Raw genomic sequence first — 21337 nt, 5'->3', positions numbered from 1 at the left:
TCTGCGTCCTTCGGGACCTCCGGAGCATCCTGCAGCCCCCCCCCCCCCCCCCCCCCCCCCCCCCCCCCCCAAGCATCCCTATCCTGGATATGAGCTCCTGCATCCCGTTCCTAAATTAGATATTTTATGCTGATCCCCTCTAGAAACCCCCCTCATACATCGCCTGGATCCTGCTCTCACCAAGCTGCTTATTTTGGGAGGAAAATACGCCCAAATTGGCTTTGCAGAATAGTACTGGGGGGCGGAGGGGGGGGGGGAATAAAAATAAAGATTTGCCGGTGCAGCCCGGCTCCTGGCCCCGCTTTTCCCCCCCCTACCCCGTGGGGATGGTGGGTGGGATGCAGTGGGGAGCATCCTGCCTTCGCTGAGTCAATCGGCCCCGCGGTAAAGCCCGGATTGCCGCTGCCACTGCGGTTTAATGCCAGACCCCCTCCCCGGCGTGGGTTGGGGTGGGGTGGGGGGGGGCAATGGCTTTTGGCTCAATTTTCTCCGCTAAGAAAATAAAGCAACAGCCTGAAAGCAGCGGGTTCCCAAGGATGCACCGGCCAGGCGGGATGGGCAGCAGGACGGGCAGTGTGAACCCCCCCACCCCACCCCGGCATCCCCAAAGGTGGGCAAAGACCCCCAGCCCCAGCGCAGAAACTGGGGAAACTGGAGGCAGGGGGGTGCAGGCAGGCTGCCCGTGCCGGGGGCTGCCAGCTCTGCCTGCTGCCGGCACAGCCCAGCCGGGATGGGACCCCCGCCCCCCCCCCCCTCCCCGGCCCCGTACAAACCCTCGGGGTCTCGGGGCGCCCGTGGGGTTCCCAGGGGAAGGAGCAGAGCTGGACCCGGCCACCGACAACGAGAGGAGAGGAGAAAGGAGGTTACGCGGTTTCCAAGCTCCCGTTTCCCTGATGAACACTAATATATATCATTTGCATGTTAAAGTTCGATTCTTTTCTCTTCTTTTCTTTTAGAGAATAAAATAGAAGCTATTTACAACAAAACAATCAAACAACAACCTCTTAAAATCCCATATAGTGAGTGTAGTTCTCAAAATAAAGGGGGAGGGAAAAGGATCTAAATGAATAAAATATCTCCCGATTTCCAATTATTTTTTTTTTTATCCTTTTTTCCTTTAGAGAGTGCCGGGGGGTTTCACTAGAGCTCGCGTCGGCAGGCGTCCGTGCGTCTGTCTGGAGGTAACACGAGTTAAAAAATAATAATAATAATAATAATAAATGTACAGTGCAAAGTGTGATGTGAGTGAGGTAAACGGTCCCGGACCGGCGCGGCGCAGCAGGACAGCCGGCGGCTCCGGCAAAACCCCCGGGCTAAAGCTTTTCTCCTTGCAAAGGAAAACCCAACAACACGAGAACAAGGGCAGAGCCCGGCCAGCCCCCAGCCAGACCCCGGTGAGACCCCGGTCCCCCGCGCCCCGACGGCTGCCGGGCGAGGGCTGGCGGGGCGAGCTCTGCCGCCCGCCGCCGCGGCTGCCGGCGCTGGCGAGGGGGAAGGGGCTGGGGGCCTTAAGGCGAAGCGTTGTTGGAGGTAGAGCTGGGGGGCACGGCCAGGCTGGCAGGGGCAGCGGGGGGACCACCGCCACCGCCGCCGCTCCCCACCCCGCCGCCGCCACCGCCGCTGCCGCTGCTCCGGCTGCCGCCGCCGCCGCTGCCGCCGTTGCCTTTGCTGTAGGCAGAGGAGGGGAGCGAGGAGGAGGAGGAAGAGGAGGAGGAAGGGCCGGGCGTCTGGGCGAACAGCACACCTGGGGAGAGAGCGGGAGGGCTGAGCCGGGGGGCGGCACGGCTCTGCCGATGCTGCCTGCCCGCACCGCATCCACAGCCGAAAACGGGGCAAACGCTAGCAGGAGCGAGGCCGGGTGGTTCGCGGTGGTGGCGGCAGCAGCGGGGGCTGCTGGGGACGGCAGAGGTCGAGCAGCCCCCGGCCCGTGCCAGCGGCCGTGGGAGCCCCTCACCTGTGTAGACGATACCGTTGATCTCAACCGACATGCTGATGCTGTTGGTGCCGTTACTGCTCAGGCCAGTGGCGGAGTCCTGGCGGTTCTCTGCTGGGGAAGAGCCGGGTTACGGACCCCGCCAGGACGAGGGGCCGCGGCGGCTCTGCCGGGGCGGGGGGCCGGGGCCGGCACTGACCTGGCGAGCGGGTGCCCTGGCTGTTGATGCGGATGCTCATGGGCAGCTGGGCCGTCATGGCCAGGAGGTTCTGCTGCAGCGCCCGCTGCATCAGCCGCTGCTGCTCGTCCGTCACCAGCGCCATCTTCTTCTCCGGGGGCTCCCCCGACTCCAGCTTCTCCCGCAGCTGCTCCAGCGCCGCGGCTTGGGCGGCCGCCGCCACCTGCACCGCGGCCGCCTGGGCTGCCACCACGGGGTGGCCAGCCAGCGAGACGGGGAGCCGGCTGGGCATGGAGATGGGGATGGGGGAGTCCTCCTCTGCAGGGGCAGAGCGGGCGGTCAGGGACGTGGGGGACAAGGACAGATGGGTGCCACCACCCCGGGGTGTTCCCGGCCCTGGCACAACGGCTCGGGGCCCCTCCATGCCTCGCATCCGCGCCGGGGGCTGCCCGGTACCTCCTGCCCCTCCAAGGGCCAGAGCCGGGTGACCAGAGTCAGGGTCCCCAAAATGAGCCCCAGTGCCCAGAGCCCGGGGAGGGGACGGGAGCGTGACCCCTCTGCCCCTTTTGGGGCTGCGTCCCCGGTGCCGGGAGGGGGCTCAGTCCACGGCCCGGACCCCGCAGCGGCCGTTACCTTTCTTGATCTTCTGGACGGGAGCAATGGACCCGCCGTTGGTGGCGGAGGCCAGCCCCAGCGCCGGCACCGGCAGCTTGGGGGAGGAGAGGAGGCCATGGGTGCCGCCGGGCGAGTAGGTGAAGAGGGAGCTGCCGAAGCCCTGCCGGCGGCCCTCCCGCCGGTTGCTGTCGATGGCCGCCTGCAGCTCGTTGGGGTTGCTCAGCCCTCGCTTCTCACATTCGTAGGGGTACAGGTACTTCATGTACCTGCCGGCAGAAAGGGACGGGGACGGTGATGGTGACGTGGCAGCTGGGCACCCCCTGCCCATGTGCCACCCCCTCCCTCCCCACCGTCCCCGTCCCCGGCATCCTGCGCAGGGCGGAGCGAGCGCGGCCAGCGCCGACCCTGCCGGAGGATTTGCCCCCCCCCCCCAGCGCACCGCGCCGAGCCCCCGCCGCTCACTGGGTGCGCAGGGTGAAGGCAGCGCTGGTGATGGAGGTGGGCAGGTTCAGCCCTTTGGTGATCTCCCGCCACAGCTTCTTGTTGATGACCTCCACCAGGCCACCCTTCTCCGTCACCAGCGTGTACAGCATGTACAGGTCCAGCACCTGCTTGGCCATGATGGGGATCCGGTTGACGGGGGTCCCTGGGGAGCGGTGGGAGGAGAGAGCGGGTCTGGGCTGCTGCTTTCTCACCCCCCGGCAAAGAGCGGGGGGGGAAGCCGGCGAGACGCCCTGCAAGGCAGCGCAGGGGCCAGGGGATTCCTGCTCCTCCCTCCCCTTCCACCATCCCCTTCTTTCCCCCTCGGGACCCCCCCCCCCCGCTGCCATCTCGCTGAGCATCAGCCCCACACACAAAGGAAACAGAAACTTGCAGTTTTCAGCCACAGCCCCCGAAACGGGGCCGAGCGCGGTTTCTCAGGCTGAGGTCGGCGGCACCCGGCAACACAAGTTATTTATAACGGCGGCAGCGCTCCCCGGCCGTGAGGGTCCCACCGAGCCGGGGGCTGCACGTGCACAGGGGGGTTCATCCCTCCAGCGACGGGGAAGGGGCTGCAGCGTCCCCTCCCTCCCGGGGGTCTCTGCCTTCCCGGCACCGGCGGGTGAGGGGGCTCAGGGAGGACCCCGGCGGGACGCAGCCAGCGCCGGGCCAGCGGCTCCCCGGCCCCCCCGCGCAGGCACACGTGCTTCCCCCAACGCCTGCCTGACAAAAGGCTGAAGGCAGCGATGCGTCAGCATTTCCAGCGCTGTTTTCCACACAGGAACCAGACCCTCGACCAGGCGAACGCTTCGCTTTCAGCCCTTTCCAACCCCCCCGGCCCCCCCTGCGCCCACCCCCTGCCAGCCCGGGCAGAGCAAGAAGGCAGCGAGGGGCTTCGCCCTCTGCAATAACCCGGGGAAAGGACAGCGGCGGGGGGGGGCAAAGCCAGGGGCAGCGCGCCCAGGAGGGGCCGGACCCCGCGGGGAAGGGGCCGCGGGTCCCGGATGCGATGGGCGCGGGGGGGGCCGCAGGCGCCGGATCCAGCCCAGCAGGTTTGACCCCGCTGTGCAAAGAGGTTAAAAATTAACCAGCGGCCCGGCCGGAGCTGTGACCTCGGGGTTGTAACGAGGGGCGAGGAAATGAGCCCCTGGCCCCGGGAGGGCATGGGGGGGAGCAGGGTGGGCGCGTGGGGCGGGGGGCTCACCTCGCTTCTGCATGAAGCTGAAGAGGTCATCCAGGAACTCCTTCCTCCTGGGGTCGCCGTCCAGCTCGTACAGCTGCGCAACGAGAGGAGAAAAACACTCAGAAAAACCCCCTACCCGTGCCCCCCGCCGCCCGGAGAGCCCCGACCCTCCCGACGCAGCACCCCTGGGGCTTGAGCCCGCCGGCCTGAGCCGTTCAGCTCACAGGACGCCAAATGGCTCGGGGGGGGTCCCTGCACGGGGCCATGGGGTCCCCGGGGTCCCTGCAGCTTGGGGCTGACCTGCGCCCGTGCCCCGGCAGGAGCCCCAGCACGGCGCTGCCATCCCTGCCTGCCCCGCTCAGAGCTCGGCCCCGAAATGCCGGTGCCGAAATCGCAGCGCTGCCCCACGCCTCGCCCGCAGGCCGGAGCGGCTCCCACGCTGCAAGCACCGCGATCGGCCCCCGGCTCCTCCCGGGAACGCCGATCCCAGTTATTTTTAGCATCTGCCGCGTGCTCGGCACAGAGTGGAGCAACACTTTGGCATGATCCGTCCTCCGCGCCTGCAGTGCCAGAGGGAGCCAGTGCCGGGAGCCAGCGTTGGGAGCCGGCGAGCTTGTGTGCCACAGTGTGAGCTTGTGCACCATGGTGCACACCCGTGTGCCACAGCGCACGCTCGTGTGCCATGGTGCGAGCTTGTGCCTGCCGCGGTGTGCTCAAAGGGGGTCCCTGGGGGTACAGCCCTGGCAAACGAGGGCCGTAACGAGGCGAGGTGGGCACTGAGCGGGACGCCGTTGCAGGACGTCCTCCTGGCTGTGGCATGCCGCTGGCTGCCATGCTGCCCGGCAGAGCCTGCTCCCCTCTGCCTGGTGAGGCCGGTGCTGAGCGTGGGCTGCCCCGGTGAGGCTTTGTGCCCATCGGGCAGCGGCCGTGGGGATGGCAGCCTCTCCCCCTGCAAGAGCATCTCCCCCCAGGCTGCCACGCTGCCCAAGGCATGGCTGCCAGAGCAAACCCGGCAGGATGAACCGCACCGTGCCGCACCGCACTACACGGCCAGGACGCGTCTTTCTGAGCTGGGACAGGCAGACCCGGCCAAGGCTTCCGGCACGGCCGCGCCTCTAGCACCCGGTTCTGCTGGGGCAGCTTTTGTCGGGACCCCACCCCGCGCCCGACAGCCCGGCACATTCCTGCCTGATTTATGGCGGCAGGATCTGCTGGCCTGAGCACCCCGGCACGCAGGCAGACACGCCGTGCCGGCTCTGCCTCTCCCCGGTGCTTGCAGCCGAAGCCCAGCGCGGTCTCTGCCTGGAGGTGGTGGCTGGTGGACAATCCTCCCGCCGCAGGAGGGGTGTCAGAGCAGGGGCTGCGCGGGGCAGGCGCTGCCCAGACGCCGTGGGGATGGACGCCGCAGCCCTCGTCCCAGCGCCGTCGCCCCCGGCCCCTCGGTGCCGAGCGGCTCCCACTTTTCTCAATGACAACTTTGAACAACTGCCAGTGGAGCCGCGGCCGCGGCGTCTGGGAGGGGGCTATAAATATTACCACGTAACTCACCAGGCACGCACCGCGGGGCCGCCAACCGCACGGCGGCAGATCAGCACGTTAACCAGGTTACCGATACCCCGGCTCGTCCCGCAGGCATGCCCGGCATGGCACCCCGGCGGCAGCGAGACCCGCGGGCGGGTGGCCGTCGCTCTGGCTGTGAGCGAGGGGTGCGAGCCCCCTCCTCCCACTGCCCCCCAGGGAGGATCCGGATCCCGCAGGGCTGAACTCCTCGCCCACCGGCGCCGATCAAAGGGATCAATGGGGCCGCGCGATAAGAGGGGCAGGGCGCTGCAGGAAAGCCATAAACCCCCAGTTCCCCTGGAAACCTCACAAGGCTCGCCCGGCCCCCGGCAAACCCCCAGGGAAGAGGCAGGAGCCGCCGTCACCACCGGCCGAGACCACTCAAAGCCCCTCTCCCACCCCAGCGCCCTGGCAAGGGGTCCGGTGTGCAGGGGGAGCCCGGACCACGGCACCGGGGGGAGCGGAGCGGTGCCCCCCGGCAGGGCAGGGGTGGGACGTGGCACAGCAGGCACCGCCGCGGTTTTTCGGGCTGAGCCGTGCGGGTTGCTCTCGAGTGCCCGAGGGATGTTGGGCCAGCGCCAATCCAGCCTCCCCCGTTTCCTCGAGCAGCTCTGTAAGCCGCACGCGGAGAAAGGGCTTCCCCAGCCCCCACCGCCGTGGCACGATCCTGTGGGGTGCTGAGCCCGCCGCCCGCAGCACCCCCGCCGCCCCCCACGGCTAACTCCAAGCCTAAACCCCCCCCTGCACCCTGTTAACCCCACTAACGGGGTGACAGCCCTGCCTGCGCAGCAGGAGCTGGGGCAGAGGCTGCAGCCGCCCGGCACCGTGGCAGAGATGCTGCACCCCAGCACCACGGGGATCCCCGGCCCACGGGGCAGCACCAGCGCTGTCACGGCTCCCGCGTGTCAGACACGGGAGCGGCAGGCGGTGTGCCGGTCGGCCGGGGCGCGCTCAACCCAACCGGGGGATTAAATACAAACCTGGGGAGGGAGAAGTGCCGTGGCGCGGCAGAGGGGAGAGGGGGCTGGAAAACCATCGCCCTCCTGCTCGGGAGAAAGGGAAACATGAAAAAACAGAAGTGCTGGCAGCATGGGGCCATGTCCCCGGTGCTGGCAGGGTTTCTCCTGGAGCCCGGGGTCCTGAATCGCGGTGAGGCGCGGGCATGACCGGCCAGCATCAAACGTGGAGCCGTCCCGGCACAGCGCAAGGGGGTCACGAGCAACCTATTGACCTGCAGAGCTCTAAAAATCGATTAGCCATTTATGAAAACATCGGTTCATTCAATTTTTATAAAGCCAGCTCTTAAATAAAGCCGCTCTGCCCCCGGCTGCAGGTGGGAGCTGCGGCTGCGTTTCAGACGGGACAAACACACCGGTTCATTTAGTGCTGCGACCCCCCCGGCCGTGGGCCCCCCTGGGCTCAGTCCCGAGGGGAATGGACGCGTTTAAGAGGATGAAAGAAAATTAACTGTCAGCTGAGGAAAGCGTGCGCTGGCCGGGTCGCGGGGATTAGCGGCAGCAGGCGGGTGGCTGTCCCGTGTGCCGTCCTTCCACGCACCCCCCACCGCCCGCCGGCCCCGGTGGTCCCATGCCAAACTCCGCCGGCCACGGCCACTCTCCCCACCTCCCCCAGCCGGGATGAAGCCACGGAGGGTCACCGGGGCCGGCAAGCAAAGGGAGCCCCGCTCCCGCCTGGCACCCTCCAGGCCCTGCCGGCACACCCAGCCGTGGCTGCTGGGCAAAGGACGTTTCGCAAGCTGCCGCTCGTGGTTACCGGCGAGATTTCGACAGCTCCGCCGTGCTCGGCTGCTGCTCGCTGGCCACCACCACCCCCAAGCAGGGAGAGGGGCTCGGCCGGGCCAAGGCTCCCTTGTGCCGAGTGCTTCCCCAGCTGCACCCCCAGGAGTCCCCCTGGACCCTTGTCTGGCTCTGCTGCTGCCAGCAAAACTGCCCGGCACAAGGGCAGCATCCCCGGGAGCTCGGCCAGCAGCGCCGCGAGGCGAGGACGTGCTCTGCCGTGGCCGGGACGTGCCCTTCCTGCACCGCGGCGGGCAGCACGTGACCGAGCAGCATCCGCCGAGCTGCCCCCGTCCCCCCTCACCGCTCGGGCACAGGCAGAGACGTGGAAGGGGGCAGAGACGAGCAACTTCCAGCAGCCCCTCGCAGGATTTCCTCGCATTGACAGCGTCCCGGGTTTGCCGGGACACCTCGCTGGCAGTCCGCAGTGCTCCTGCGCTGGCGAGGACGCGGCAGAGGAACCGTGCACCCCGCAAACACCGAAAGGCAGCGTGGACATCATAGGAAAGCTCAGATATTGGGTCTCAGAATAAAAATTGAGGAACAGAAACATGTTCTCGTTTCAGCAGCGTGCGAAACTGAATGCGCAGCCGGGCTCGGCACAGACCGGCTGCCGCTGGCACCACCGGACCGAAATCAGCAGGTGCTGATCCCTGGCTGTTTCCGATCCCCGGCTGGTGCCGATGCCCTGCCCGCCGTGCTCAAGCACGGTTTCTGCTCGGCACAAAGCGCGGTTCCTCGTCGGGAAAGCGCGGGCGGAGGCGGCAGGGCTCGGTGCAAAGGTAACGCCGGCCACCGGGCAGCAAGCTGCGGGGAGAGGCCGCCCTGCCGCCGCTGAGTCAATAGATTTACATTTCGTAATTAGGGAGGCCGCGGGGAGGTGGAAACGACTTAATCTGTAATGCAGCTGCCCCGAGAATATCCTCTTACGGTGGGGAGGCCGCCCGGCCGTGCCGCCCTGCTGATGGGTCCCCACAGCGAGAGCGCGGTGCCAGGGGATGCCGCGGCACAGCCGACCCCAGCCGGCTGGGGGGACAGGAGACATCCCCCACCTCCCCAAGAGCCCCCCGGGCTGGGGGATCCGGCCCCGCGCACTCAGTGCTCCCAGTGCTCACCCAGCACAGGGCCAACGCCCGGCGCCACCGGCGCGGCTGGCTCTGCGCCGCAGTGCCTGACCTGCCTCGCCGCCGTTGCCAGCCCCACTGGCCCCAGCCCTCCGTCCTTGCGGCCGGCTGAGGACAAGGTGCCAGATGGCCGTTGCCAGCAGATACATAATTAAGTGGAGGAGGAATTAGGAAGGCGGCGGGCGGGCGGCACTGACCCCGCACCCCAGCACCCCGGCAGGATGCCGGCCCGGCGTTTGGTGTGGATGACCGGATTAACGTTTCAAACCAGATTACGGGAAAATCCCAACCCGTTGGCTTTCAAAGGGCTGGCGGGGAGGTGGCCCCTCGGCAATGCCAGGAATGCAGGAGAGAGCCCTCGGCACGGGAGCGGTGCGTGCCGGGGGTCTGCCGGGAGGGACCAAGATAACACCCCCCCCAGCAGCCCACCGCTCCCCTGCTAACGGCCCCCAAGCTGCAGGCAAGGAGGGCAATTAAAGCAGGGAGGGGAAGCGCCATTTACCAAGGCTCCAAGAGCACAGCCCTGGTAATGCCGGGGCTTATGCCGGGGCCAGGCGAGTCCTTCCATCGGCAGGAGCCCCCGTGCCCACCCCACCAGCTGTTACAGGGACCCCCCAACCAGAGAGCAGGGGTCTGCGGGGCCGAGGCTGCAGAGGAGCCCGTGCCCCAGCGTCGCCAGCCAGCGTCCCACGTCCGAGTTAAAAACACCCCCCCCCACCCCCAGCCTGGTTCCGGGTTTTCAAGCCTCGGGGATTAATTTTCAAGTTTCTTTTCCATCGCCAGGAAGTCTCGACACTCTCGGCTTTCCTCCCTTCTCTTCGAAACCGGTTTGGGACGTGCACGCCGTGAGCCGGGGGGGGGGGACGACAGACCCCCAAGGGCCACTGTAGCAGGGATGGGGGGCTGGTGGCAGCCCCTCCAGCGGGGCCGACTCCCTTCCAGGGGCTAAAAAAGCCTGAATTTCTGTATTTAGGGAAAAAATACAACAAAGGCAGCCGCAGGGCAGAGCCCACCCCGGTGAGGCGCCTGCAGCAGGTAGCAGGGAAAATGTCCTCTCTGATTGATTCCAGCCCGGGCGGCGTGATGGGGGGGCCTCCTTCTCTCTTTCTTTTCTTTCTTCCTTCCTTCCTCCGAGCGGCCCCCGGGGACGCGTCCCTTTGTCCCGCTGACAGCCAAGGGGCGACGCTGGGAGCTGGGGGGAGAGACCGCGCACGCTAACGAGTTATTTAACGAAGAATAAACATGCAGGCGGTGTTTCCTGTCCTGCTCCCGACTGGCGCACGCAGCCCCCTGGCATGCCGGAGCACCGGCCCTGCGCCGATAGCACACCAGGACCCGCAGTTGGGGCCGGAGAGGGCACTTATTCAGAAAAAGAAAGTAATTTGTAAAAACTAGAGCGAAGGGCTGGTGACGAGCCCCGAAATGAAGCGTTTCGGGTGATGCTGGTGAGGTGGTTTCCCATAAGATGGTGGCTGAGTCAGGGCTGGGGGTGCCCGAGGCTGCGCAGCCCCTTCTCTGGGCACGGCTGTCGCGGTGGGAGGGGGGGCAACACCGGCACAGCCCCCCTGGGCGTGGGGGTATCGGGTTTGCTGGGGCCGATCCCTCCCAGCGAAGGGCAAAGGGAGAGACCAGCCCCGGCACAGATCCCACCGCAGATAAAGCGCTCAGCTTAGGGACGGGTCACCTCTCGCTGTCCCCATCCCTAACCCCCTGCGAGCCCCCCAAAGCACAGACCCCTCCTTGAGAAGGGGCTGCCGGGGGGCAGGGACATTCGCTCCCTCCCCAAAATCCCCAGGGGTGGTCCCCCACCACTTTGCTTGCCACCTCCAAGGCCGGCCGGGAGCGGGACGGTGCTGCTGGGAGTGTCGCCCGCGCGGGACGGGGCCGGCTCCTGCCGCCGGCGGCCGAGCCCACTGACCGGCCTGGCGGGATTCCTGCCGCCCGAGCTCGGCCAGGGCTGCCCGGGGCGGGGGGCCGCTTCCGCGGGGGCAGCCAGGGAGGGGGCCGGGGAGCACTGGGCTCTCGCTGCCGCGCTTCCCGTCGGCACTATTGTTCCCGCCGGTTCCCAGCATTGTCCCCTCTGCAGGTCGGCACTGCCCGGGCTGGGACGCAGCCCCACCGCAGGTGCCTCTCCTCACCAGTGCCCCCTCCTTGGGCTGGGGGTTGCGGGACCCGGTAGGCAGCAGATCCATCGGTGCTAAGGGATAAGCCCACTCCTGATCCCCAGCCATCGCCCCAAAGGGCTGGGGGGTCCCGAGACCACCCAGGCTTCCCCCAGCACCTGCAAACGCCCCGAGTGATGCTGCGGCTGCATCCTGGCTATGGTCCCGTGGGAGCCACCCCACCAGACATGGGGAAGGGGACAGGGACGAGCAGGAGCCCACGGCACTACGGGCAGCGTCCCATCCCAAACCAAGCCCCCCAGCGGGATGGGGGTCCCACGCGGCCCCCGTGCCCGGTCCCGCCGCCTCCCCGGCCAGGCTGAGGGGTGCAGCCGTACGGGTGACGCGGGGGGATGCAGGCCGGTGTCAGCACCAACACGGCGGGTGTCACCGCGCCGCGGAGGGGGACGTTGAATGGGCGAATTAGTCGCCGTTTAACCTCCCTGACCCCCCATTGTCCGCACGCCGTCGGCCACCCTCCCTGCCACGCTGCGGGGCCGCTCTTGCCCAGCCAGCCAGCAGCTGCCGGGACACTCCGCATGGATCCACGTCCGCGTGCTGGAGCCGTCCCGGTGCAGTGTGCTGCTGGGCCCAGAGTGACACCGGCTCCCAGGACGACTGCGCTGTTGCTGTTTTTCCCCTTCCCGTGAAGGAGGAAGCGAATCCTGCTGCAGTTGCATTTCAAACGACAGTTTCAGAGGTACCTGCTGGGCGGCAGCATGCCGGGCTCCAGCTAAAATAAAAACTGGTTCAGCGTCTGAACGCCGACGCGTGGCACAGGCTGCCGAGCAGTGGTGGGACGGGGAGCTGCTGCCCCCCGCCAAGCTGAGAGCTGCCGGCCGGGGCAGGCGGATGGGAGTCAGCCTGGCAGCGGCGGCTCTCCCAGCCCTCACCGCGTGCGTGCCGGTGCATGCCCTTGACACATGCTCGCTATCGCACCGGACCTTGTGCAAATATTAATTCAGTGGAGTCAGGCAGTGTTGAGAAAGCTCGTCCCAGGGAGCAACACCCAGGGCCTGGTTCGCACGCTGCTGGCGCAGCTCCCTGCTGCCAGCCGGGCAGACCCTGGGTGGGCGGCCGAGCCAGAGCCACACGGCACAGGACCTGGGGAAACCACGGCCAGAGCAGCAAAGCTTTTCCTGATGGAAAAGCAGTGCAAACCCTTGGGGCACCCGGCAAGCCCCCACCTTGGGCTGTCCCTCCCCGTGTGCCCCCAGACCTCCCCGGGGTGAAGCCCCGCAGGGCTGGCAGGTCGAGACCCCCGGGTGAGGACCCGACCCGGGCGCAGCGGCAGCCGTGCGGGCAGGAGCGGCGGCTGCGTTGGCCCTTACAGGCAAGCTGGGGTTTAAATTCCACCATATGTAAATGATCGTCTTAGAAAGGGGATCGCTGTAAGCCAGAGCAGATGAGTCACCCGGGGCTTCCACCGCCCGGCCGGGGATTTGTCTAATTGCAAATCTGTTCCTGAAATGCGAGGTCCCGCGCCTCCGTCCGTCCACAGGACAGCCGCTCCGCCGACCCCGCCAGCAGTCCCCGCTGCAGCGGGGGTCCCGGGGGGAGTCCCACCGGCCCCGCACGCCCCGGCCCTGCCCACGGGAGCTGGAAGAGGTCCAGCAGCCGCAGATGGTTTTGACAGGCAGCCAGCTGCGGGCCGTCAGCCCTGAGAACCATCACCGCAGAGCTGCTCTGGCAGCGCCGAAACCTCGCTGCTTCCTTGCGCCGCCGGCGACCCGCGGAGAGGAGGGGGGCGGCGGGGGCACTGCCACAGCACTGGAGCGATGCCAGCTCCGGCAAAGCTGCTGCCTGACCCCGTCCCACTGTGGCACCGGAGCAGGCGGCAGCACGGGGCAGCACATCGCAGGTGTCTGAGTCTCCGAAAGCAGGCACTGCTGCCTGAGCCAGGGGCTCCGCAGCGGCCGCGGGCAGAGGGGCGTGCAGGCAGGTGGGGAAACCGAGGCAGGAGGCTAAGCCCTTTGCCGAAGGGATTTAGGGCCGGCGCCTGCCTGGGTGCTCCTGGCTGCCATCTGTACCGGGGCGAGACCCCTGAGCCGGCTGCTGCGGGGGGGACAGGGAAGCGCTTTCCCAAAGGACCGTCACCACAGCAGTGACAGGGCCACCCCCTCCCCGCGGTACGCGTGGGGAGTGGAGACCCCTCCCCGGGGAGAAGAACCCTGGCCGCCGAGCAGCCCCAGCGCAGGGCGGATTATCACGAGCTTCGTCCGGAGCAGGGACCCAGGCACAGGCAGATTAAGTGACCGACTGGAAGGGTCAGGGAGCGGGTCAGGAGCCAAGCCGGGAGCTGCACCCCGAGCCCCCGATCCGGCTGCCCCAGGGGGCTCAGAGCCTGGCGAGCGGCCGTACGGGCAGCACAGGCAGCGCAGGCAGGTGCGTCGCCAGGGACGTGCCCAGGGGAGAGCGGGGGGCTCCCCCCATCCCAGAACCGGTACCCACCCCAGCCCCCGATTGCGGCACGTCCGGCCAGGCCCCAGGACCGGCTGCCATTTCGCCTGCGGTTTGGGCCAGAAATAGGGTGATGGAGCAACCCTGCGCCCTTGCCCAACCGCTCCGCTGCCAGGAGGCTGTTTGCTTTGCTGACAAAGGACCTGCTCTCGTCTCTGCTCTTTTTTTTTTTTTCTTCTTCTTTTAAATAAACCCTCAGTCCTGTTAGTTCAGCTGTGCCGGAGCTGGGAGGCGGCTGCCTCCTCTGCAGCCCTTGAATCAGCCCGGGGGGCCAGGGCTCTGGCGGGGCCGGGGCTCTTGGGGGCACGAGGCTCTCGGGGGACACTAGCAGGTGACGCCCAGGCTGGGGGGAGCCAGCCCGGCTCCCAAGCCAAGGGGTGCCAAGGGGATGGTCCACCCGGGAGCAAACAAAATCAGCCGGGCGAAGGCACTGGCCAGGCACCCGGGGCAGGAGGGACACGTCCCCCGCCCCCCACCTCGTTAATTATCCCAGGTCTCGTTCGGAGAAATGGCGTCATGTGGTGCCCGGATGCCGGGACTGGCACCCACGGGCTTGCACGGGCACCCAGGCGTCAGGCTGGAGGAGGCACTCAGAGGCTAAGCTGCTCTCGCCGAGAAGTCCCTGACCCCGGGCCAGGGATCCAGCGGGATTACGGCTCCGGGAATGCTCCCTGAGCGCTGTGAGCCGATTACTGGGCTGGATCCCTGGCCAGGAGCACCCTTCAGCAAGCTGGACGGTGGCACAGGGCGAGACGGGCGATGGCTGCGCCGGGGTCACGGGGGAGGACGTGGCCCTTCTCCCGGGAGGGGTCCACCCGCAACTGAACCGCTGCCCCCAGCGCCCCGTCCCGCTCCGGTCCCCTCCTCGCCCCCGTTATCTGCCACCGGCCCGGCCAGGCGCCGCAATCACCTCCTCCCGGCACAGAAGCGCCCAGCCGGGGGCCTCAGGGCGCTGCCCTTTATCTGTGCCCCTGCCACGCCGCGGCACCGGCCAGAGCTAAACCGCCTTTGGGGTGGGGGGACGGTGGCCCCCGGCCGGGAGACGACACTCGGGTGCCTCTTTCCCCTCACAGGGGCCCCCTCGCCCTTCCCGGGGGCGGCTCATCCGCTCGGCTGGCTAATGCAATAAAGCTCTAATCAATATTTTAAAGAAAGTAAATGGGCCCTCGTTAAGAGGCTGCAGGGCCCCCGCTCCCGGCCCCACTGCCCCGGCCTGCTTTGGGCTTTTTAAAGGAAAATAATCCATGGGAGAAAGGGGTTCAGGACCCTGCGCCGGGGGCTCTGCTGCCCGCAGGGGCAGAGGGGATCCCCCCACACCTCAACTGGAGCCCGGGGTTTCTGCACAGGGCTCCAAGTCCCGGGGCTTTGGAGGAATGGGCTTTTCCTTGGCCCCTCCCGCGGTTCCCCCAGGAAAATCCCAGCTTCATCTTCCCGGGAGCCGCAGCGGCCCTGCCACGTGCACGGCTCCGGCTGGTCCCCAGGCCTGGGAGCGGGCAGAGCGGGGGTCCGGTTTCGCCCCCACCGTGCCCAGCGTGCCACCCGCCAAGGTTGCAGAGTTGCTTTCGTTTTTTTTTTTTTTTCCCCTAACCGTTGCACTTTGAAACGCCGTATCTCGGGGGAGCGCTGCTTGGCGCAAGATAAGGGCTGAGGTTTTCGCCCCCCACCTGCCGCCGGCGCAGTTCAGACATCCCCATTTGGGACAGCTTAAGAAACCTCCCACCCCCCGAAAAGCACCAGCACCCCACCGGCACCCCACGGCCGGCGCAGCCTCCCTCCAGCACCGCATCAGCTTCTTAAAGCCTCCGATGCTTCCTGCGAACGGGAGCAGAAACGGGGGGTTAAACATCAGCCTGTGGTGCCCCAAACGGGGCACCCCAAAGGGAGCCCAGTGGCCGCTGCAGCCAGGGGGAGCGCCGGGAGACAGATCCCCCCCCAGCTGCCCTCCTGCGGGACACGGTGCCGGGGTGACGGGGTGCACGTGCCCGAGGGAGCGCAGGCAGCACAGGAAACTCCAAAAGGGGCAGAGGCAGGAAACTCCGGCCCCGTGGGCTGCCGACGCGCCCGGGGCTCACGCTCCCGGTATTAGTAGGGCGCAGTAATAACAGTAACGAAAACAGAAAGGTCAGGAGGGGGGTTCTCCGCAAGGCAGCAGCAGAGCCCCCCCCCACTCACTCGCTAGGGTTGGGGCGCAGACATCAAAGCAGGTTTTTCCCCGGCAGCCCCACGCCGATGGCAGGAGCTCGCCAGCCAGGCATTACGCAGCAGTTTGTGGCAGCACGCAGCAGCACCGGATTTTTGGCAGGGGTTGGCTGAGCGGCTCGTGCTCCGGCAGCTCGTCAAAGCCCGGCTCCCCCCGTGAGCATCGCCCTCCAGAACGGTGGCATGATGGCAAACGCCAGCAGTGCGAGCCCCAGTGAGCCCCAGCACCCAACCGGGGCTCACCCCCAGCCCCCCCAGCTGCCCACAGGCAGCTGAGACCCCCGCAGCCAAGCCCAGCTCCAGGCTGGCAGCCCGGACATGCTGGCATCACCCCGGCCCCCTGGGGACCTGCCGTGCCTTTTGGGGTGAGGTTAGAGATGATCCCAAACCCAAACAAGAGCAAACGTGGCCCCAGCCCGGCCTTGCAGCCCGGCATGGTGGCAGCGTGGGGCAACGTGCTGACGTCCCACCGGACCCCTCCGCCCCCCGTGCTGCTGCCGGTGGGGCTACAACAGGCGCGAGATCAAAATGAAAGCGAGCCTGCCCTTGTTGCCGGCCGGCGGAGGAGGACGTGGCGGCCACTCCCCACGGGGAGCCTCCTCCCACCCCAAAAATGCCCCTTTCCCCCCCAAGGAGCCATCATGCCCTCAGCAGCCGCTGCCCCCCGAGCCCCCCGCCGTGCCGGGGGCTCCTTTGTTCTGCTGCCCGCGCAGGCAGCGCCCCGGGTCAGCCGCCGAGCTGACCTCTGCCTGCGCGGTAGCTGTCCCTGGGGACGGGGAGGTGCCACGCGCCGGCTCCCTAACCTCCATAACTCTTCCTCGCGCCCTCCCCTTCCTCCTGCCTTGAACTGGGCCCTCCTCCTCCTCCTCCTCTCCCTGGCCCCCCGCAGCTCAACCCGGCCGAGCCCAGGTTTGCAGGAATCTGTCCCAGGTGGGTCAATAAAACCCCGCGGTGGAGGACAGGGACAGCCCCCTGGCAGGCACGGGGCACCAGGGGTTTTGGTGTGGACACGAACACAGGGACGTGGACGGCGGCACTGCCCGGTGATGACCACGTCCTCGAGCATGGAGAGAGTCGGGCCAGGGACGCCGGGAGCCCAATGCCAGGCTGGGCCATTCACCAGCACACCCAGAGCTGAACCCGAACTGCAGCCGCGGGGAGAGCCGGAGAGCCCTGGAGGTGGTGGGGGCCGGGGCCAGACCACCAGCCCTGCACTGCCTGGAGGGGCCCGAGCCTGCTTGGAGGCAGGGAGAAAGAAATCAGTCACCCGCCTCCCCCAAACCGAGCACACACGGCCGCAGCTCAGCCCCAGGAGGTGCCAGGGGGCCCGGCTCAGCCGACACATGCAGGAGGCTGCACGCTCCCCGCAAGCTTCTGGGAGAGCAGAGGTGCTCCCAGTGCCGAGCGGCAAGGAGCTCCTTTGCAAAAAAAAAAGAGGAACCCCAAAATAGCCCCTTCCTCATGCAGTGTTTCCCCACCGTGGCGGGAAGGCACAGCACTGGCACAGCCGCGCTCACGGCACCACGTCCGCACCAGCTCTCCCGCGCGCAGTGACCCGGCCGCGGTGCACCAGCACCCTGGTGCTGCCAGGGTTTCCCCTAACGCACCTCTACCCTGACGAAGGGGCGGCAGCGGCGGGAGCAGGGGCAGGGAAGGGGTAAAGCATCCCCTGCCACGCAGCGCCGGGGGCCGCGGCGGCCGCCCCACGCCGGCACTCGCTGTTTACATTCCTGCTGCTCCTTCGCAGGCCGCGCCGGCCCGGCTGCGCCAGCTGGGCTGGGGCTGGAGCTGGAGCGCTCGGCGGCACGCGCTGGAGGGCGGCCAGGAGGAGCTCCCAGCCAGCGCCGCGCCGAGCAACCCCCTGGCCCGGGTCCAGTGGCCGCGATCCAAGCACCGGCGCGCTGGCGGGCTGACGTGCCGGGGAAAGCCTCTCCCGGCCGAGCGCTTCGTCTCCTCTCCTCCACCCACGGCGCAGCGGCAGCAGCTGCTTTCCTCCCCCCTCCGGCTGCTTCCACGATTAATCGCCGTGCCGGGCTCTCCCCGCCGACCCTGGGAAGCTTTCCGCTGGGAAGCGAAAGGGAGGAAGGGGGGGGCTCAGCCCCTTTTGCCGGCACAGCTTGGGGGGCAGAGGTGGGGAGGGGACAGAGGATGCGCTGGGACTCAAGCTGGTGTCCCCAAGTGCTGTGGCTGCGGCGGGGAACCTGGTGGATTCTACGGCATGGTCCATGACACATCTACGGACCGCTGCACCAGCGCGGCACGGGTCCCGCGGGCACCGCCAACCACCCAGCCCCAGATGTTCCCATTGGAACCTGAGGGCTGGGAGCGATTGCCAGGCCCCCAGAGCTGGCGCACGGGTCCGGTACGGCACCGACACGGTGACAAACAGGAAGATCACAGCTGCGGTATTAAAAAAGCCTTTTCACAGATACGAGATCACATCCCCGGCCCCTCGCTCCCCGGCAGCAGGAAGCACAAAAGAGAGAAACCACAAGAAGAGGAGGCGGCGTGGGTGCAGCGGCACAAGGGATGCGCGGGGCAGAAGCATCCATCCTTCCCCGCAGCTGGGCAGGAGCGCACCAGAGAGGGCGGCCGCACACTCCGTGCTGCCTTGCGCTTTCTCTGCCAGCCTCGTCATGAGGCTGCCCTCATCCAGATGTGCCGGCAGATCCCGGCAGCCCCTTCCCCCTTTCGGGAGCGATGCGACGGCCCCTGCCTCTTCCCCGAAGGGCCGTCGCATCCCTCCCGAAAGGCCACCGTGCCCCGGCCGCTCCATCTGGGTCCCATCTGCTGCTGTTGGCTCCCGTCCCTTCCCCCAGCCCTAAACTCAGATGTATTTAAACACACACATCAAAGGCGCCGGGCAGCCCCCGGGGAGCCCCAGCTCGCAGCACATTTCCTTCTATTAGCCGAAAGCGGGGCGCAGCAAGCTCCAGCGCCGGGAGAGAGCGGGAGCGTGCCTGCCTCCTGCCAACCCGGCTCAGCCGGCGCAGGGAAGGCGGCGGAGGGGGCAGCCGGGGTGCTTTCACCTCGGTTTCACTCTTCAAGGGCATTTTGGCAGCGGCAGGGGGGCAGCTCTGCCCACAAACATCCACAGGGTCGGAGCCATCCCACTGGGCACCACCTCTGCAGTGATGGGGAGCAAGCCACGTCCCCACCAAAAACGGCTTGGGGAGGGTGGAGAAGAGGAAACCGAAGAGCCCCTTCAGATTTGCAAGTTTGGGGTGTTTTCTTCCATCATTTTCAAGAATTCTGCCAGGTCCCTACGGCAAACCCTGCCTGTGCCAGGGCCAGGCCACAGTGCCAGCCGGGACACAGGATCCCACCGGAGCCACCGACCAGGGAGGGGGCGAGGCTGAGCCCAAGCACTAAAACCCGGGAGAAATCCCATGCTTTCTTAGCAGCAACGACAGCAGCTCGACCCAAGAACAACGCTGCCGGAGGCGGCACGGCCAGCGGCATCCCACCGCGGCTCTTGAGGACGCAGGGACGCGCAGCAGAGCCGAGAAGCAGGGGAGGGATGGGCACGGGGGGTGGGGGGGGACACACGCGTCTCGGCAGGCACCTACTTGCTTGAACTGCTCCTCGTAGGTCCAGTCGCCGTGGTCGGGCGCCGGCGGCGGGGGCTGCGCGTGGCCCAGTCCGGAGGGGAGCCGCTCCTGCCCGCCCGGCAGCCGTTGCGGCTCGCCCCGGTAGTGCTGGGGCGCCGGGGGCTTGCGGAGCAGCAGGGATCCCGCGCCTGCCCGCACCGCCTCTGCCGAGCTGAGCCCTTCCTCTCCCATGTCTTCCTCTTCCTCATAGTCTTCCTCTTCCTCCTCCTCCTCCTCTTCCTCCTCCTCCTCCTCGCCCAGGTCCTCTTCAAAGTCGTCTTCATCCCACTTGCCCTTCCTAGAGCAGGGGGAGAGCAGAGATTTGCTCCCGCACTAGGTGGGGGTCTGGCCCCCCCAACCCGATCCCTCTCTCCTGTGGTGGCCCAGCTCTCCCCCCACCCCGCAGGCCAGATCCCACCCCTCCAGGTGGGAGAACCTTTTCATGAGCCCCCCCCTCGCCTCCAGGCACCCTCTCCCTGCTCCCGAGCAGCGCCCGGCGCTGCACGGGCAGAGCACAGAGCCTGCCCGCCCCACGGGCACCCCACAGCCGCAGGGCTGGGACCACCCGCCCGGCACACGGGGAACCCAGCGAAGTCCCGGTGTACCCCATCGGCGGGTGGCAGCCCCGCGGGGCACCGCCAGCCGTCGGCATCCCAAGACAGCAGCTCCGGCGGCGAGCGGGGCTCTGCCAGATGGCTCCCAGCCTGCTCCCTGCCCCAGAGAGGACGCGGGCTGGGAGGAGGCAGCCGCGAGGGCCCTGCATAATTTAAAGCCAGACCAGGATCCTCTGTCACGGCCCCACGTAGCTCCCTGGGCAGAGATGAAATGTCGCCCCACGCCAGCCCGGCACGAGGAATCACGGCTGCTGAGCCGAGCTGCTGGTCTCGGCAACTCCTGCTCCGGGACGTCCCGACGGCGCTAACCCATCTCCCTGCCCCAAGCTGCACAAACCTGGCCGCTCGGCACAGCACAGGCATCCCCCGGCAGCCTCCACCGCCGCTCCCCAGCCCCAAAGGGAAGCCCGTGTCCCCAGCTAGCCATGCCAAAACCCGCCGGGGCCAGACCACGTCCCTGCCCCTTCCCTGAACCCGTAAGAGCTGCTAGTCTGGGCTAGAGTATACTCACAGATCCTCTTCCTCCTCCTCAGAGCCCATCTCCTGCTGGTACCCGCCATCCTCCTCCTCCTCCTCGCCGCGCTCCTCCTCCTCCTCCTCCTCGGAGGCCTGGCTCTCGTCCGACAGCCCCGGGCTGGACGAGTGGCTGAGGCCAGCGGCCGCTGCCCGCATGGCGGCCAGGGCGGCCATCTGCGCCCGCTGGATGTGCGCGCTCTCAGGCTCTGCTCCTTCCTCCGAGGGCGCCGGGGCCGGATCCTGGCCACGGCCCCGGGCCGTGGTGCTGGCGGGAGTCTGCCCCGGGGGCGGCGGGGGCTGCGTGGGGGCGGCGTGGAGCGCTGCTGCTGCTGTTGCTGCTCCTGCTGCCGCGCTTCCAGCGCCTGCTGCAGCCGCGCGCGCTGCTGCCGCTGCAGGTTCTCCATCACCGCCTGCAGCTTCATGGCTCTGCCGGCGGGCGGCGGGTCCCCAGGGGGGCGGGGGGCGATGCACCCGGGGGGCAACGCCCGGGAGGCGCGGGGGGCAGCGCCCGGCAGGCTGCCGCGCTCCAGCGGGGCCGGAGGCCAAGGCTGGGGAGCGCCGGGGGGGGGGCAGCCCTGCGAGGGGGCTGCCGGGGCCCGGGGGGGCGAAGGCAGCGGAGGGTCTGCAGCGTCGTCGGGGTGTCAGGGCAGGAATCACCGCCGCTGCCGCCGGGTCAGGGCAGAAGGACGTGCTCCCTGACCCCCCTCAGCCTTGCCCCGATGTCTCCTTCGCTCGAGGGCTCCGGCGGGAGTCACAGGCACGGGGCAGCTCGTCGGGATCAGGGTGCTGCTGCCGTCGGTGAGCGCGTCCCGGGCAGGCGCCAAAACCTCCGCAGGCTCAACAGGCAGCGGCTGCAGCCCGGCACATCGCCTCCTCCCTCGCCGACCGGGCACCTTCCAGGGGGTGGCAACCTCGGGGTCAACGCGG

At 67.9% G+C, this 21337-nt stretch overlaps 1 protein-coding gene across 1 annotated transcript; it reads right to left on the bottom strand.

Moving 5' to 3' along the window:
• Positions 1–1427: 1427 nt before the first annotated feature.
• Positions 1428–20878, bottom strand: ARID3A (AT-rich interaction domain 3A). The gene is made up of 9 exons (XM_050910454.1): positions 20659–20878; positions 20406–20626; positions 19260–19578; positions 4411–4483; positions 3189–3372; positions 2745–2992; positions 2142–2429; positions 1955–2044; positions 1428–1744 (listed from the first exon to the last, which is right to left on the bottom strand). The coding sequence occupies exons 1-9, from the start codon at positions 20830–20832 to the stop codon at positions 1509–1511; spliced, it is 1833 nt and encodes a 610-aa protein (XP_050766411.1). The 5' UTR covers positions 20833–20878; the 3' UTR covers positions 1428–1508.
• Positions 20879–21337: the final 459 nt, after the last annotated feature.

The sequence above is a fragment of the Gymnogyps californianus genome, chromosome 24 (genome assembly GCF_018139145.2).
Source record: "Gymnogyps californianus isolate 813 chromosome 24, ASM1813914v2, whole genome shotgun sequence".
Taxonomy (NCBI): Eukaryota; Metazoa; Chordata; class Aves; order Accipitriformes; family Cathartidae; genus Gymnogyps; species Gymnogyps californianus.
This window is presented reverse-complemented; position numbering and strand designations above follow the sequence as displayed.

Coding starts and splice junctions, on each gene's coding strand:
- ARID3A (XM_050910454.1), bottom strand. CDS start 20,832: ATGAAGCTGCAGGCGGTGATGGAGAACCTGCAGCGGCAGCAGCGCGCG. Junction 2,430..2,744: donor CGTCCAGAAGATCAAGAAAG/GTAACGGCCGCT, acceptor CTGCCCCTGCAG/AGGAGGACTCCCCCATCCCC. Junction 2,045..2,141: donor CATCAACAGCCAGGGCACCC/GCTCGCCAGGTC, acceptor CTTCCCCAGCAG/AGAACCGCCAGGACTCCGCC.